The sequence below is a fragment of the Saimiri boliviensis genome, chromosome 2 (assembly GCF_048565385.1).
Source record: "Saimiri boliviensis isolate mSaiBol1 chromosome 2, mSaiBol1.pri, whole genome shotgun sequence".
Taxonomy (NCBI): domain Eukaryota; kingdom Metazoa; phylum Chordata; class Mammalia; order Primates; family Cebidae; genus Saimiri; species Saimiri boliviensis.
The window spans coordinates 125,083,912-125,097,181 of record NC_133450.1 but is presented as its reverse complement, the minus strand read 5'-3'; the positions used below and the strand labels follow the sequence as shown (position 1 = coordinate 125,097,181).

The window sequence follows — 13,270 nt, the reverse complement described above, 5'->3', positions numbered from 1 at the left end:
TAAACTCATATGTCAGTCATAAAAGACACATCATTCCATGTTCTGGTATTACTATTATAGAGAATTTTTATCATATTTAAATCATATTATTATTTTTGCACAAAACAAAAAAGCCAAATTACATTTGAATATCACTGATACTTATTATATTATTTTATAATACCTTCCAACATTTAGAAAATACCACCAAGAGAAGTCTCTCAGTATATGTGCAAAATCGTATTGTTTGGCAGTTCAAGGACTCAAGAAACTTGGATTCTTTTTCATAGACATCTTGTTTTTCCTTCAAAAGGAAAGAAAATGTTTTAGTACTAGTTCAGTTAATTTATACATAGCCATGAGAAGACCTGCTTCCCATACATCTCAAGTAGATCACACCATTATAAAATGAAAAGTATTTTAATTTCCTTTTGAGTGTTTTGAACTAAGAAATTACTTTGCAATAGAAGTTGTGTACCTGGCTGATGAAATAATCTGTACACCCAACCCCCACCACATTTAATTTATCTTTATAACAAGCCTGTATATGTACTCCAGAAAGTCTTAAAAGATGTTTTTTAAAGAAACAAAGGATGTATTTCTTGGGAAAAAAGAAAGCTGTGATCAGGAAATCCTCTTGGATTCAAGAACTCATTATATATAATCATTTAACAAACATTCTGTGGGGAATTATGGCTGGATGCTGAGACTGTCAAGATTAACAATAAGCTACAGACATAGCAGAAAGGTCTAATAAAAATGTAAAATGATGACTTAAAAAACACTACAGTATTTTATTTTATTTTTTGTTTTTTTCTTTAAAAGGAGTCTTGCTCTTTCCTCAAGGATGGAGTGCAGTGGCACGATCTTGGCTCATTGCAACCCCTGCCTTCTGTGTTCAAACCATTCTCCTACCTCAACCCCTGAAGTAGGTGAGATTACAGGTGCACAGCACCATACCCAGCTAAATTTTTTTGTATGTTTAGTAGAGACCATAAGGTCCAGTAAGGTTTCACCATACTGGACAGGCTGGTCTCAGACTTCTGACCTCTGGTGATTCACTCGCCTTGGCCTCCAAAGGGCTGGGATTACAGGCGTGAGCCACCATGCCTCACCTAGTATTTTAATTGCTAAGAAAAAATATGAACTAAGTGCCAACACATGGCACATAGATTACCATATTCCCAATAAGTTTGTGATAATGCTGAATGTGTATTTCTTGAGCTCAGCATACTAACGAAATTCCTAGGCTTCCTCAACCAATAAAGTACTAAAGAGATCCCAGAGCTCCTTGGAGAAGCCTAAATAATTTTGTCATCAACACAAATAGTATGGTGGTTCTTTTGTCCATCATCTCAACTTGTAGCCTGATGTCAGGGAAGAGGTGAATATACTGGACCCCCCAGGGACGTGCCTCTCAGTTGTTTATAGTCATTTGCCTGCCACTGTTAACACATAGTCAGAAGAAAGGGGGATTTCTGCTGTAGGGACCAGAAAGATACTCCGCTATTTTTTAAAAATTGAAAATGTAATTTCTCTCTCTGTGCGTATGTGTGTGTGTATAAATGAAAACATTTATATATACATGGAGAAGAGGTTGGAGGGATACAGGCCAATTGTACCAATGGTCACCCCTGGGAAGATGGATGGGGGGAGATTATGGAGGTAGAATTCATACACTTCTATATTATTTGAACTTTTAACAATAAGCATGTAATAGCCTTGTAATTTATAAGTTTTGATGAATATGCTTGAAATTGTAGGGAAAAAAGAGTAGGGTGCCCAAGCCAACCTGAATGCTGTTGATAGATGAGGAGAGATCCCATACTTTGAGCTCACCAGCTACTGATACCACCAAGAGAGAATCTTCTGTGAAAAGAACAAAAGTCACAAATAAGCTGACCATGGATATAACTGGGCATGTAAAAATCATTTCATAGTCATTTGAGAATTATGCGGGGCTGTGTAGACAGAAAATTTTAATCTTTTGAGTTACTTTTTAATTAGAAAAAATAAACATTCTACATCATGCTGGAAGTCTGTTTTAAAGTTTCAAAGTGATTCCTAGATAGAAGAAGAGTGCCACTAGAAGCAGAACTGCATTGCAAATCATCATAACACAAAGCCTTCCTATTTCAGAAGTAAGTGAGAAGCCAACTTCCACTTCCCTTTGCAGTCGCTCATTACAGGAACTGAATTATCAATACTACATCCAGAAGATAAAGCAGGGCAAAATTCCAGGAGTCCTGCTAATCCACAACAACACCTGCTTGTCACTCTGAAAATGTAACAAGCAGAACTTGTTTATAAAAACACAGATTCTTGGGCAGGCGTGGTGGTTCATGCCTGTAATCCCAGAACTTTGGGAGGCTGAGGCAAGTGGATCACAAGGTCAGGAGTTCAAGACCAGCCTGATTAAGATAGTGAAACCCCATATCTACTAAAAGTACAAAAATTAGTCAGGTATGGTGACATGTGCCTGTAATCCCAGCTACTCAGGAGGCTGAGGCAGAGAATTGCCTGAACCTGGGATGTGGAGGCTGCAGTGAGCTGAGATCATGCCACTGCACTAGAGCCTGGGCAACAGAGTGAGACTCCATCTCGAAAAACAAAACAAAATAAAAGAAAAAAAAAACAGATTCTCCTCTTTCCACCTCATCATAACCTTTTGCTGACTTTCCAATGTTTTGAACCACTGGCATGGGTGTTCTTAGTTTTTCTTGATCAGACGTATTACAGACATATCCTCATTAACAGGTAAACATAAAGAAGCATTCTTTCTGAATTCCTGGCCAATAATTTGACAAATAATTCAAAAGTAGATATTTTTATATGTGATCTCTTGCTGTCAGATAATATCCAACTATTACCTTGAATTCTCATGGAGTGAACAATGCACATGCAGTTGATCCAATCGGGAAACTGAGATGATCTAAAACTGTGAACAACAGCCAAAGTTTTGGCGTCAATGATGAGGACATCTTGATATTCTCCACAACAAAGAAGCCAGCCTTCTCCTGTCATCCGGAATGAGCAGTGGTAATACTATGTATATGGAAATCAAAGCAAACATTTCATTATAACTAGAAATTAACATAATTTGTCTACATTGAAGACTTCTCTAGATTTTAGTTTTAGCTTACGATCAGTTAAGGTATTGAAATGAATCACAGCTCAAGTTTTTCTTAGTTCGGTTATTCCAAACTCCCATTGGCACCTTAGTCTTATTTGCATCTCATGATTTTTCAGGAGAAAGAGAGACCTTTTGGAAGGAGTGATTTTATTCTACATTATGGAAAGCTCACACTTATATTATTTCTAGAGCGCAACTTGGAACTAAACAACAACCACAGGGCCAGGCACAGTGGCTCATGCCTATAATCCCAGTGCTTTGGGAGGCTAAGGCAGGAAGATCACCTGAGGCCAGGAATTTGAGGCCGCCATTAGCACCGCTGCATTTCAACCTGGGTGACAGAGCAAGACTGTCTCTTAAAGAAAAAAAAATAATAATAACAACAACAAGACCCTGGATCCTTACCCAAGCAACACTTCTGTATGTTAAAAAGAAATAAAGGGTTTGAAGGGCATTTGAGTATTATTGTGCCAAATAAGTTTTCAAAATCTTTTATGAAAGGTCAAGTAATGCATTCTACTTTTAAACAGCTCTCTCTGTGCAAGATTTTATTCCCAGAAACATAGAAGAGAGTTTGTGAATGTTGCAATGCAAATAATCAACGCTAAAAGTATGAAATATTTAAAAACATGGTCGCCACCATTGGAAGCATGCAACCACACTGCATATGCTTGGAAATCATCTACTAAAAGCCAAGATTTGCTTTAAAGATTGGGAAGTGATCGTAAAAGTTATAGTTATGCTGCTTGCTCTCATTTCATAAATAAGGCATTTAGAAATTAAGACTCTATCCACACACAAAAACAGGGGTTGAAATTGCAAATGAGAGAGAAATAATTATGCTTTATAACATAGCACATCATTAACACTGAATTTTTACATGTGTACAAGTATGTGTGTTTTGTGTCACTAAGGCAACATATGGACTTTGTCTTTCAAATCTGTTAGAAAGATATAAAAATGAAAGAATCAGGAGAAAAATCTGCTTGACTAATATCTTTTGGGAAATAAAAATGCCATAAAGCAGATGATTACTGATGATATTCCACCCTCATGACAAAATAAAAATTCAAGAAAAGAATATTCTCCAAAGATACTTCTTTAGAAGTGTATTTGCAAATGCGCTAAACGAGTTGCAAAATCCAGAAATGTTCTGGAGGAAGTGAGCATACTTACACAGATTGCAGTGTGCCTGTAAGGAAGTGTAGCTTTCTTCACGCACTGCCCATTGGTGACATTCCAAACACACATCTCCCTAGCAGAGACAACTTTGTATTATTCCTTGTCATTTCCACTCAATTGGCTGGAATAATTTTTGTGCCACGAAGTTTTTCTTTAGTGCTGCACTTAAGTGCAGCCTGATCATTTATATGGCTTTTTGTTACAGATTACTGGGAAAGAAAATGTTGTGGTCATTAGCAGGGATGACAGACATACTGTATCTGTATCTTTTTGTTTGGGTAATTACACCCTGCTGCCGGCCTGCAAACCTTACTTTAGGGACAACCCAGCCTGCAACAAATGGTGGGGATACAGCTATCACAGCCTCTTAGTGACAGTAGAACAATCTTTCCATGGAAACTGTATCCTCTTGAAAATGCTTTATTTCACAGAACTTAAACTACGTATTCTGAAAATCATAATGCATCAAGTGCTGCATCTTCTGAGGCCAGCGTATCATCTCTGTAAAAACAAACAGTGCCACCAAGAGGCTGCATTTGGTCTATCATTGATAACAGTTTATCTCTGCTACTCCTGACTTGAAATTCTGAAATCATCCTTGCCACTTAATATTTAGAAAACCGTTATTATTTCAAAAACTCATATACTTGGTTATATATTACAAAGCCATTGTTTTAAAATACAGTTACAATGTATACCCAGGATAGGGTGGTTTATATGACTTCACAAAAATCAGAATCGCAGTTTCAGGATTGTTTGGTAATATTCTTCAGTCTTGACAGTTTTAACACATAAGCAAAATTTTCCATGCAAGAAAAACATAAGTTTTATAGGCCTTAAAGGAGATACTGCTATTATATTAGGAAGCAAAACATATAGACTAATTGTGTTAACAACTGTATGCTTTTGGCATTTGTGGGCTTTTTCATTTTTCTAACCAAACACTGGAACTCAATCTTCTAAATGAGTAGTTCTTAAACTGGGGTGATTTAGCTACCTGCTATTCACCCTACATTCCAAGGACACTTGGTAATATTTGGAGATATTTTTGGTTGTTAGAATTAGGAACACACTACTGGCATCTAGTGGAGAGAGGCCAGGGATGCTGCCAAATAGCCTGCAATGCATAGGATGTCCCCAACTACAAAGAATTACTGCTTCCTAAATGCCATTAGTGCTGAGTTGAGAAATAGAATTCTAGAAATAGACACTAAATAGTCAAAGGTTTTTTCCCTATATTTATATCCAACCTCATTCCAAAAAGATTTGAGGTAACCTGAAAAGACATATAATTCTATAAAACAGGAGGAAAAAAATCTCTGTGTGTGTCTGTGTGTATGTACTAAATAGTAAGATTGGGAGGAAGGTAAATATTGAAATAATATATCTCAAAAGTAAAGCAAACTAATAATTCCTCTATAAAATAAAGAAATATATCTCAAAGTTCAAGTAATTGAGCCTTAAGCAGTCAATATTATACAATTTTAGCTCTTTAAGGGATTAGAGTTTATTGACAAGGTTTTTGACTCTAGCTATGCATCAACAACCACCTAATACTTTTCCAAAAATTACCTCAGAGATTCCAGTTCCATGACTCTGTGTTGGGATCTGGTATGTGTGGCTTTGAAAAGCACCTGGTCAGCTGACTTCTTTCTAGCCTTTTCCTAAATCAGTAGCTCTAAATTCTGGCTATATATTAGACTTACTTGAGAACTTTTAAAAAATACTGATGGCTGACCCAGTGCAGATATCAAATCAGGCCAATTAATTCACATTTTCCAGGGATGGACTCTGGACATCAGTGAAAATTCCTTTGAAAATACTAATGTATTTAAACCATTTTGGATCCCAGTGCTTTCCCTATTTGCTTATCATTTTATTTTCTACATTAAATCTGAAAATGCAAATATATCACAAGGTGAGAATTTGCTGTTTGCCTATCAATTTTATTTAATAAAATAAAGTAAATTTGTGGTGTATCAAATGTAACACTGACATCTTACCTGGGACCATGTAAGTTACATACATAAAAGTAAGACATGAAATCAATCTACTAAAAATCATGTACTTTTCATTTTCTAAAATTGTCACCTAAGTTTGTACATAGCTAAAATCAACTTTCATTATAAAAAATTAACAATTTTAAAAATCTTTAAAAATTTAAATTTTTATTTCAATGAAATAAAAAAAACAGATGAAAGTGTCTACAACATATAAAATTAGAAAATTGTTATATTCTCACTACAAGTTCCTTGAAAAAGGGGACTTTTTGGTCATATTCTACTTTACATCCCCACCTCGGCACCTCAATAAAAATATATTCCATGGATAAATGTATCGGCCACCATTCTTCCACACATTTTCTATCTTTTGGAAATATATTATTTTCTCCTGACCTCATTCTGGTTTCTCATATTTGTGTGCTTATAACACTATTGTTTTGCTCAAACTTTAAAAGAAGTGTCTGGAAGGAGAGGAGATAAACGTAAATACTTGCTTTGCCATCTTGCATTGGAAGTCTATGACATTTTTCAAATTTTTTCCTTTGTCTTCCTTTATACTTTCATTTTTTCTTTGGCATTCTCAGACTCCTCTTCTTCCTCTGTCTGCTTCTTAAGTGCTGGTTTTCTCTAGATATTTGTCTTATACTTTCTTAACATCCTTACACTCTCTTTCTGGGTAAGTTATCTACTACCCTGGCTTCAGGTACTGTTATTATGCTACTGGGACCCCGGACCTGTTTACCTGAACTCTATATTTCTATATGCAACTAATTTTTAGACATCTCCATCTGTATGATTTTCAGGAGATCACCCCCTGCGCGTTCAAAACGAAGCATAGCATCTTCCCTCTGGTTCACTATCTTAATGAATGGTATCATTACTAATAAATTTCCCGTAATCCTTGACCCAACATTTTCTCTCACTGCCCCAAATGTGGGTACTCGCTGCTCCAAATCTGTGCTCTGCGCCAAAAGTACTAGCATTGCCTAGGAACGTTTTGGAAATGCAAGTTAACAGACCCCAGCCTAGACGTACTAAATCCGAATCTTCGGTAGTGAGGCCCAGAAATTTGTAATTAAACGAGCTCGGCAGGGGTGTGCTCAGGTCTGAGAAGCACTCTCCCAGCGTCCTCCAAGTCCTGCTGCCGTACTTCTCTGGGGTCATCTCTTGCCAGTGACTAATGCTTTTATTAATAAGTAATAAACCTTTCTATTGGTACCAAGGATTTTTGCCTTAAAATTTAACTATACATATACATTTATATAAAATATTAATACAGTCATACAAGCCTTATTTTGATCACTATACATCTGATAAAATGTAATTGGAATGATATTTTATTCAGATTTACTTCAGCTAACTTATTTTGTGCCATTTGTCCCATTTTTAAAAATTTTTTGTTTTCTTTGAATCAAACAACATATTTTCTTTTTAAATTGAAAGTTATATGCTCTTTCTTTTATTTTTTATTTCTTTTGTCTGTTGTTTTAGTTTCTACTAAACAATACTTGAAATGTAAACATATGAATATAGCTTAAGGTCTAAAGTTAACCAACATATTTACCCCCTTCTAGAACATCAGAATATGTGGGATCTTATCACTACGTTACTATATGCTATTGTTGACCAGAATTGCATGTGTGTGAGTGGGTGTACATAAATATCATTATGTCTTATAGTCTGTGTTTATTTAAATTTTCTACAACTTTTCTTGTTTTCATTCCATATTCCTTGTTCCATCTCACTTCTTCCTTCTGAAGTCATTGCTCTCTTTACTAAAGAATATCACTTAGAAATGTGTTATTATACTTATCAAGAGTTTGTTGGTAGTGAGCACCCTTAGTTTTTGTTAGTCTGAAAGTTTTTTATTTTGCCCCAATTTTTCAAAGGTGATTTTGTTGGATATTATAATTCCAAGCTGACAGATATTTTCTCTCCACTTTTTGAAGGGATTTCACTGCTGTCTTCGCTGTTGGAAAGTCAGCTCTCTGCTTGATTAACATTCCTTTGTAAATAATCTGCTTTTTCTCACTGTCTACCTATAGGATCTTCTCTTTTTATTTGGCATTCTGTTGTTTTAACATCAGATCTCCAATAGTTTGTTTATTTTTCTTATTCTGGAATTTTCTGTGATTGCTGTATGTGAAGGTGTATGCCTACAAATAAAATATTAATTGGGGAAAAATATTAAACAGCGAGCCATAAAGCAACTCTGGGTCCCTCTGATTACCATGGAGGCAAAAATGCTAAGTCCATAGCCAATATCCAGGACTCCTCAGATCTAAAAATGCATTGTTGTTTGGAAAACAATGGGGCAAACGTAGTAAGAGTAATAACTTTCAGTGGACAAAGTTAAGATTTGCTAAGTACAGAGTAGTTGAAATCTAGGTACTGCCTAAGGAGTATTTACAGATACAGAATAAGTTTTAGAAACTTCAAAAGAACAAAGTTCTAGAAAATTCAAATCAGCCTGGTGAAGGAAGATAGCTGGTTAGACTGAAAGTAAACTCCTAGGCTCATTATCAATATTTACAGAGCTCATACAGCTGAATTTATCTTTCATCAAAAACATATCCAGTAACTCTTGTTTCTCTTTTGTAGTTAGACTACCATGGGCAAAAACCTGAATCTGAAACTCAGTAACTTTTCAGGTCTTTTTCTCAGCTATACATATTTTTCAATTCTTCATGCTGTCCCAGAAAAAAAAATTCACCATCCCCAAAATTCTCTAGATTGGGAATAAATATCTCAGCTTGTGTAGCAGACTTTTTGGCAGACCTAGTGAATGAAAACTACAGGCAAAGGTTAAAAAAGGAATGGATTAGGACATTTCACTTTAGACATATCCAAAGTTCAATCCCTCTAAATATTACAATTAATGATTTACTATAAGCTATGAAAATAGGTATCTATTTGATAGCTGTTCAACTAGCCATTTTATTAAACTATTCTGTTTATACAAGATGGACCTTGATTCTTCATTATTCTTTCAGTTTTCAGAATCCAGAAGCATATAATTTCCCTTTGGATTAGAAACAAAAGAGAGGGTTACCTTGTTTCAACTACCAAGCCAAACCCCTTATTCGCAAATGCACACTGAATTGATAGCATATTCCTAAATATATTTTGGCAAATAACTTGTCAGGAGCCTAGTCCATTCATGGGAGCAAACTTTGCTCCCATGAAACTGCACCAAAATCACTGGATATGTTCCTTCCCCAATCTCTCTCCTACCATTCTACTCACAATTGTGTCCTCTCCTCTGTTAGTTTTATTGATTTGTTTTAATTTTATTTTTTATTTTTTGAGATGGAGTCTTACACTGTCACCCAGGTTGGAGTGCAGTGGTGCCATGTCAGCTCACTGCAGCCTCTGCCTGGGTTCAAGTAATTCTCCCTGACTCAGCCTCCTGAGTAGCTGGAATTACAGTCACTGCCACGACGTCTGGCTAATTTTTTCTATTTTTGGTAGAGTCAGGATTTCACCATGTTGGCCAGGCTGGTCTCAAACACTGACCCCAAGTGATCTGTCCGTCTTGGCCTCCCAAAGTGCTGGGATTACAGGCATGAGTCATCATGGCCAGCCTGTTAGTTTATAATAGCATCAAACAAGGGTACAACATGAAGATTGTAACTATTCAATTGTTTTGTAAAGCTATAAAAACTTGGATGGGTTTGCTTAAGAGCTCAAAGTGAGTAACTACATGAGAAAAGACAAGCACCTAGACTTTTCTATTGCTGCTTCTAGAATACTAGGCATTTTTCACTAACCTTCACCCAGGAAGAGTGCCACAAGCTCTGATACACATGTTGAGATGCTTATCTTGGTCCCATTCCAGCAACAAAAGTATTGAGTGAGACTTCGTAATACTGATTACATTCCTTGGGATCATTTCACAAGTTATTCAAACTTTGATTATCTAAATGTTTCTAAATGTGAGAGGCATAAGTTGATCACAAACGTTTCCTTCAGCCCTAAACTTGTATCCCATTGTAGTTTTTCAAAAGGGAAGGAAATGGAGAAGGGGACAAAGTTTACACACCATACCTACCCATTTTCAGCAGCACTAACAACATAGGGCTGTTTAGAGAAGTCTCTTGCTCTTGCCAAGCATCTTACTGAAGCTGAATGACCAAACAGGAGTTCTTTCGCTGAAATCTAGAAATAATGAGAGTGAGCTTTTAAATAATTGTAAACTGTTTGAAGAATAAAAACACCACAATAGAGTATTCACTTCTGATTAGGAAATTCTGTTATGTTTTTGCTGTATACAAGTTTCAAGAAAACTGATATTTGGAATATCAAAATCCATAGACCAACAAACTTCTAGGTAGAGGAACTGTGTTGTACACAGGTTCTGTTTGTTTTGGTTTGGTGTCTGTCATGAAAATTCCATGACTGCCAGACCTGTCTTATGACAGCTAGGTTGTGAATACAAATAAGTCTATGTTGATGCTCCCTCTGAGCAAAATGTCCCCTCAAAAGAGTAGCACAATAATATGCAGAGTTAGAATTAAAAATAACTTTACAAAATAATATAAGAGAGAATATTATCCTTTTTGAAACCTCCATAACACCCTACATGGTGGTAGGAATGTAAATTGGTACGGCTATTTTTATAAACAGTGTAGCGGTTCCTCAAAAAAAAAAAAAAGAAAAAAGAAAAAAAAGAAAGAAAACTTACACATGGCTCAGTATTCCCACTTCTAGGTATATAACCAAAAGAATGAAACCAGTATCTCAGAGAGGTATTTGTACCCACATGTTCACTGTAGCATTATTCACAACAACCAAAATATGGAAGCAATCTAAGTGTCCGTCGATGGATAAAGAGATAAATAAAATATGTCACATACAGTCATCCGTCATTATCCATGGGGGACTGGTTCCAGGACACCACCCCCCGACTCCCCACCACATAGGTGCCTAAATCACAGGATGCTCAAGTCTGTTATATAAAATTGCACAGTATTTGCATGTAGCCTATAGCATCTTTCATATACCTTAAATCATCTCTAGATTACTTACAATACCTAATACAATGTAAATGCTGTGTAAATTGCTTTTATACTGTATTGTTTAGAGAATAATGACAAGGGGAAGAGTCTGTAAATGTTCAGTACAGATGCAACCCTCTTTTCTTTTTCCAAGTTTTTGATCCACAGTTGGTTGAATCCATGGATTCAGAAGCCATGGATGTGAAGGGCTGACTGTATACACAATGGAATAGCATTCAGCTAAAAAATGAAAAAGAAGGAAATTCTGCCATTTGTGACAACATGGATGGACTTAGAGAATATTACGCTAAAGAAAATGATCGAGACACAGAAAGACAAACATTATATGAGCTTACTTACATGTAGAATCTAAAAAGGTCAAACTCATAGAAACAGAGAATTTGTGGTTGCCAAGGGCTGGGAGTGAGAGAAGAATGGAGTAATGTTGCTCAAAGGGTACAAACTTTTAATTACATATAAGATGCATAAGTTTTGGGATCTAATGTGTGCATTGTGATTATAGTTAATACTGTATTCACTATAGTTATATATAGTTATTACTATATACTTCAAATCTGCTGAGAGTGTAGGTCTTAAAAGTTCTTGCCACACAGACACAGAAATGATTATGTGAGGTGATAGATGTGTTAATTAACTTGATTGTTGTAGTAGTCCATTCTAACACTGCTATAAACAACTACCTGAGACTAGGTAATTCATCAAGAAAAGAGGTTTAATTGATGCACAGTTTTACAGGCTTAACAGGAAGCATGACTGGGAGGCCTCAGGAAACTTACAATCAGGGTGAAAAGTGAAAGAGAAGCAAGCACATCTTACCACGGCAGAGCAGGAGAGAGAAAGAGTGAAGGGGGAAGTGCCACACACTTTTAAACCATAGGGTCTTGTGAGAACTCACTATCACAAGAACAGCATGTGGAAAATTGTCCCCAGGATCCAATCACCTCCCAGCAGTTCCCTCCCCCAACACGTGTGGATTACAATTCGACATGAGATTTAGGTGGGGACACAGACCCAAACCATACCATTTGTGGTAATCACTTCACAACGTATTCATGTATCAAATCATCACTCTGTACACCTTAAACCTATATAATTTTTACTAGTTAATTATAGCTCAATAAAGTTAATATAAAAAGGACTAAAATTCCATTAGTCATAGACTGAATATCAGACCAGTTACCATGGAGGAATTTTTAGGCATCAATCTTCACTTCTAAATTTTCTATATTACCTAAAATTTCTAAAAGTAAAACATCTTTCTTATTTATATAAAAAATAAGAAAACATCAAGAAAATAAGAAAAGCCACAGACTGAGAGAAATATTTTCAAAAGTCATACCCGAAAAAGGATTATAATATAAAATACACAAAGAACTCTTAAAATTCAACAATAAGAAAGCTAAAAACCTAATTAAAATATAGTCAAAAGATCTGAGCAGACACCTCAGCAAATAAAACATACAGATGGCAGGTAAACATGTAAAAAGATGCTCCATATCACCTGTAATAAGGGAAGTGCAAATTAAAAAAACAAACAATGAGAAACCACAGCACACCTATTAGAATGGCCAAAATCCAGAACACTGGCAACATCAATCGCTGGCACGGATGTGGCAACTGGAATTCTCATTCATTGCTGGTGAGAATGCAAAACAGGGACAGCCACTTTGCAAGAGAGTTTAGTGATTTCATATAAAACTAAATATATTCTTACCACACAACATGGCAGTGACGCTCACTGATATTTACCCAAATGCATTGAAAAGCTGTATCTATATAAAAATCTGTAAAGAAGTGTTTACAGTACATTTCTCCATAATTGCCAAAATGTGACAGAAACCAAGATACTCTTCAAGTGGTGAACAGATAAATTATGGTACATTTATACAATGAAATGTTATACAGTGCTAAAAAGAAGTGAGCTACCAAGCCATGAAAAGATATGGAAAACCCTC

General features: G+C 35.8%; 1 protein-coding gene across 7 annotated transcripts in view; it reads right to left on the bottom strand.

Annotated features, from left to right (window-relative positions):
* WDR72 (WD repeat domain 72) overlaps nt 1-13,270 on the bottom strand; it is a 236,366-nt gene that overhangs the window by 166,400 nt on the left and 56,696 nt on the right. For all 7 annotated transcript variants that reach the window (XM_074394220.1, XM_074394219.1, XM_039462965.2 and 4 more), the window contains 5 exons: nt 10,349-10,455; nt 4,289-4,367; nt 2,850-3,024; nt 1,772-1,848; nt 164-283 (listed from right to left, as the gene is read on the bottom strand). In XM_074394220.1, the coding sequence (XP_074250321.1) occupies nt 164-283; nt 1,772-1,848; nt 2,850-3,024; nt 4,289-4,367; nt 10,349-10,455 (558 nt within the window). The remainder of the gene's footprint in view (nt 1-163; nt 284-1,771; nt 1,849-2,849; nt 3,025-4,288; nt 4,368-10,348; nt 10,456-13,270) is intronic.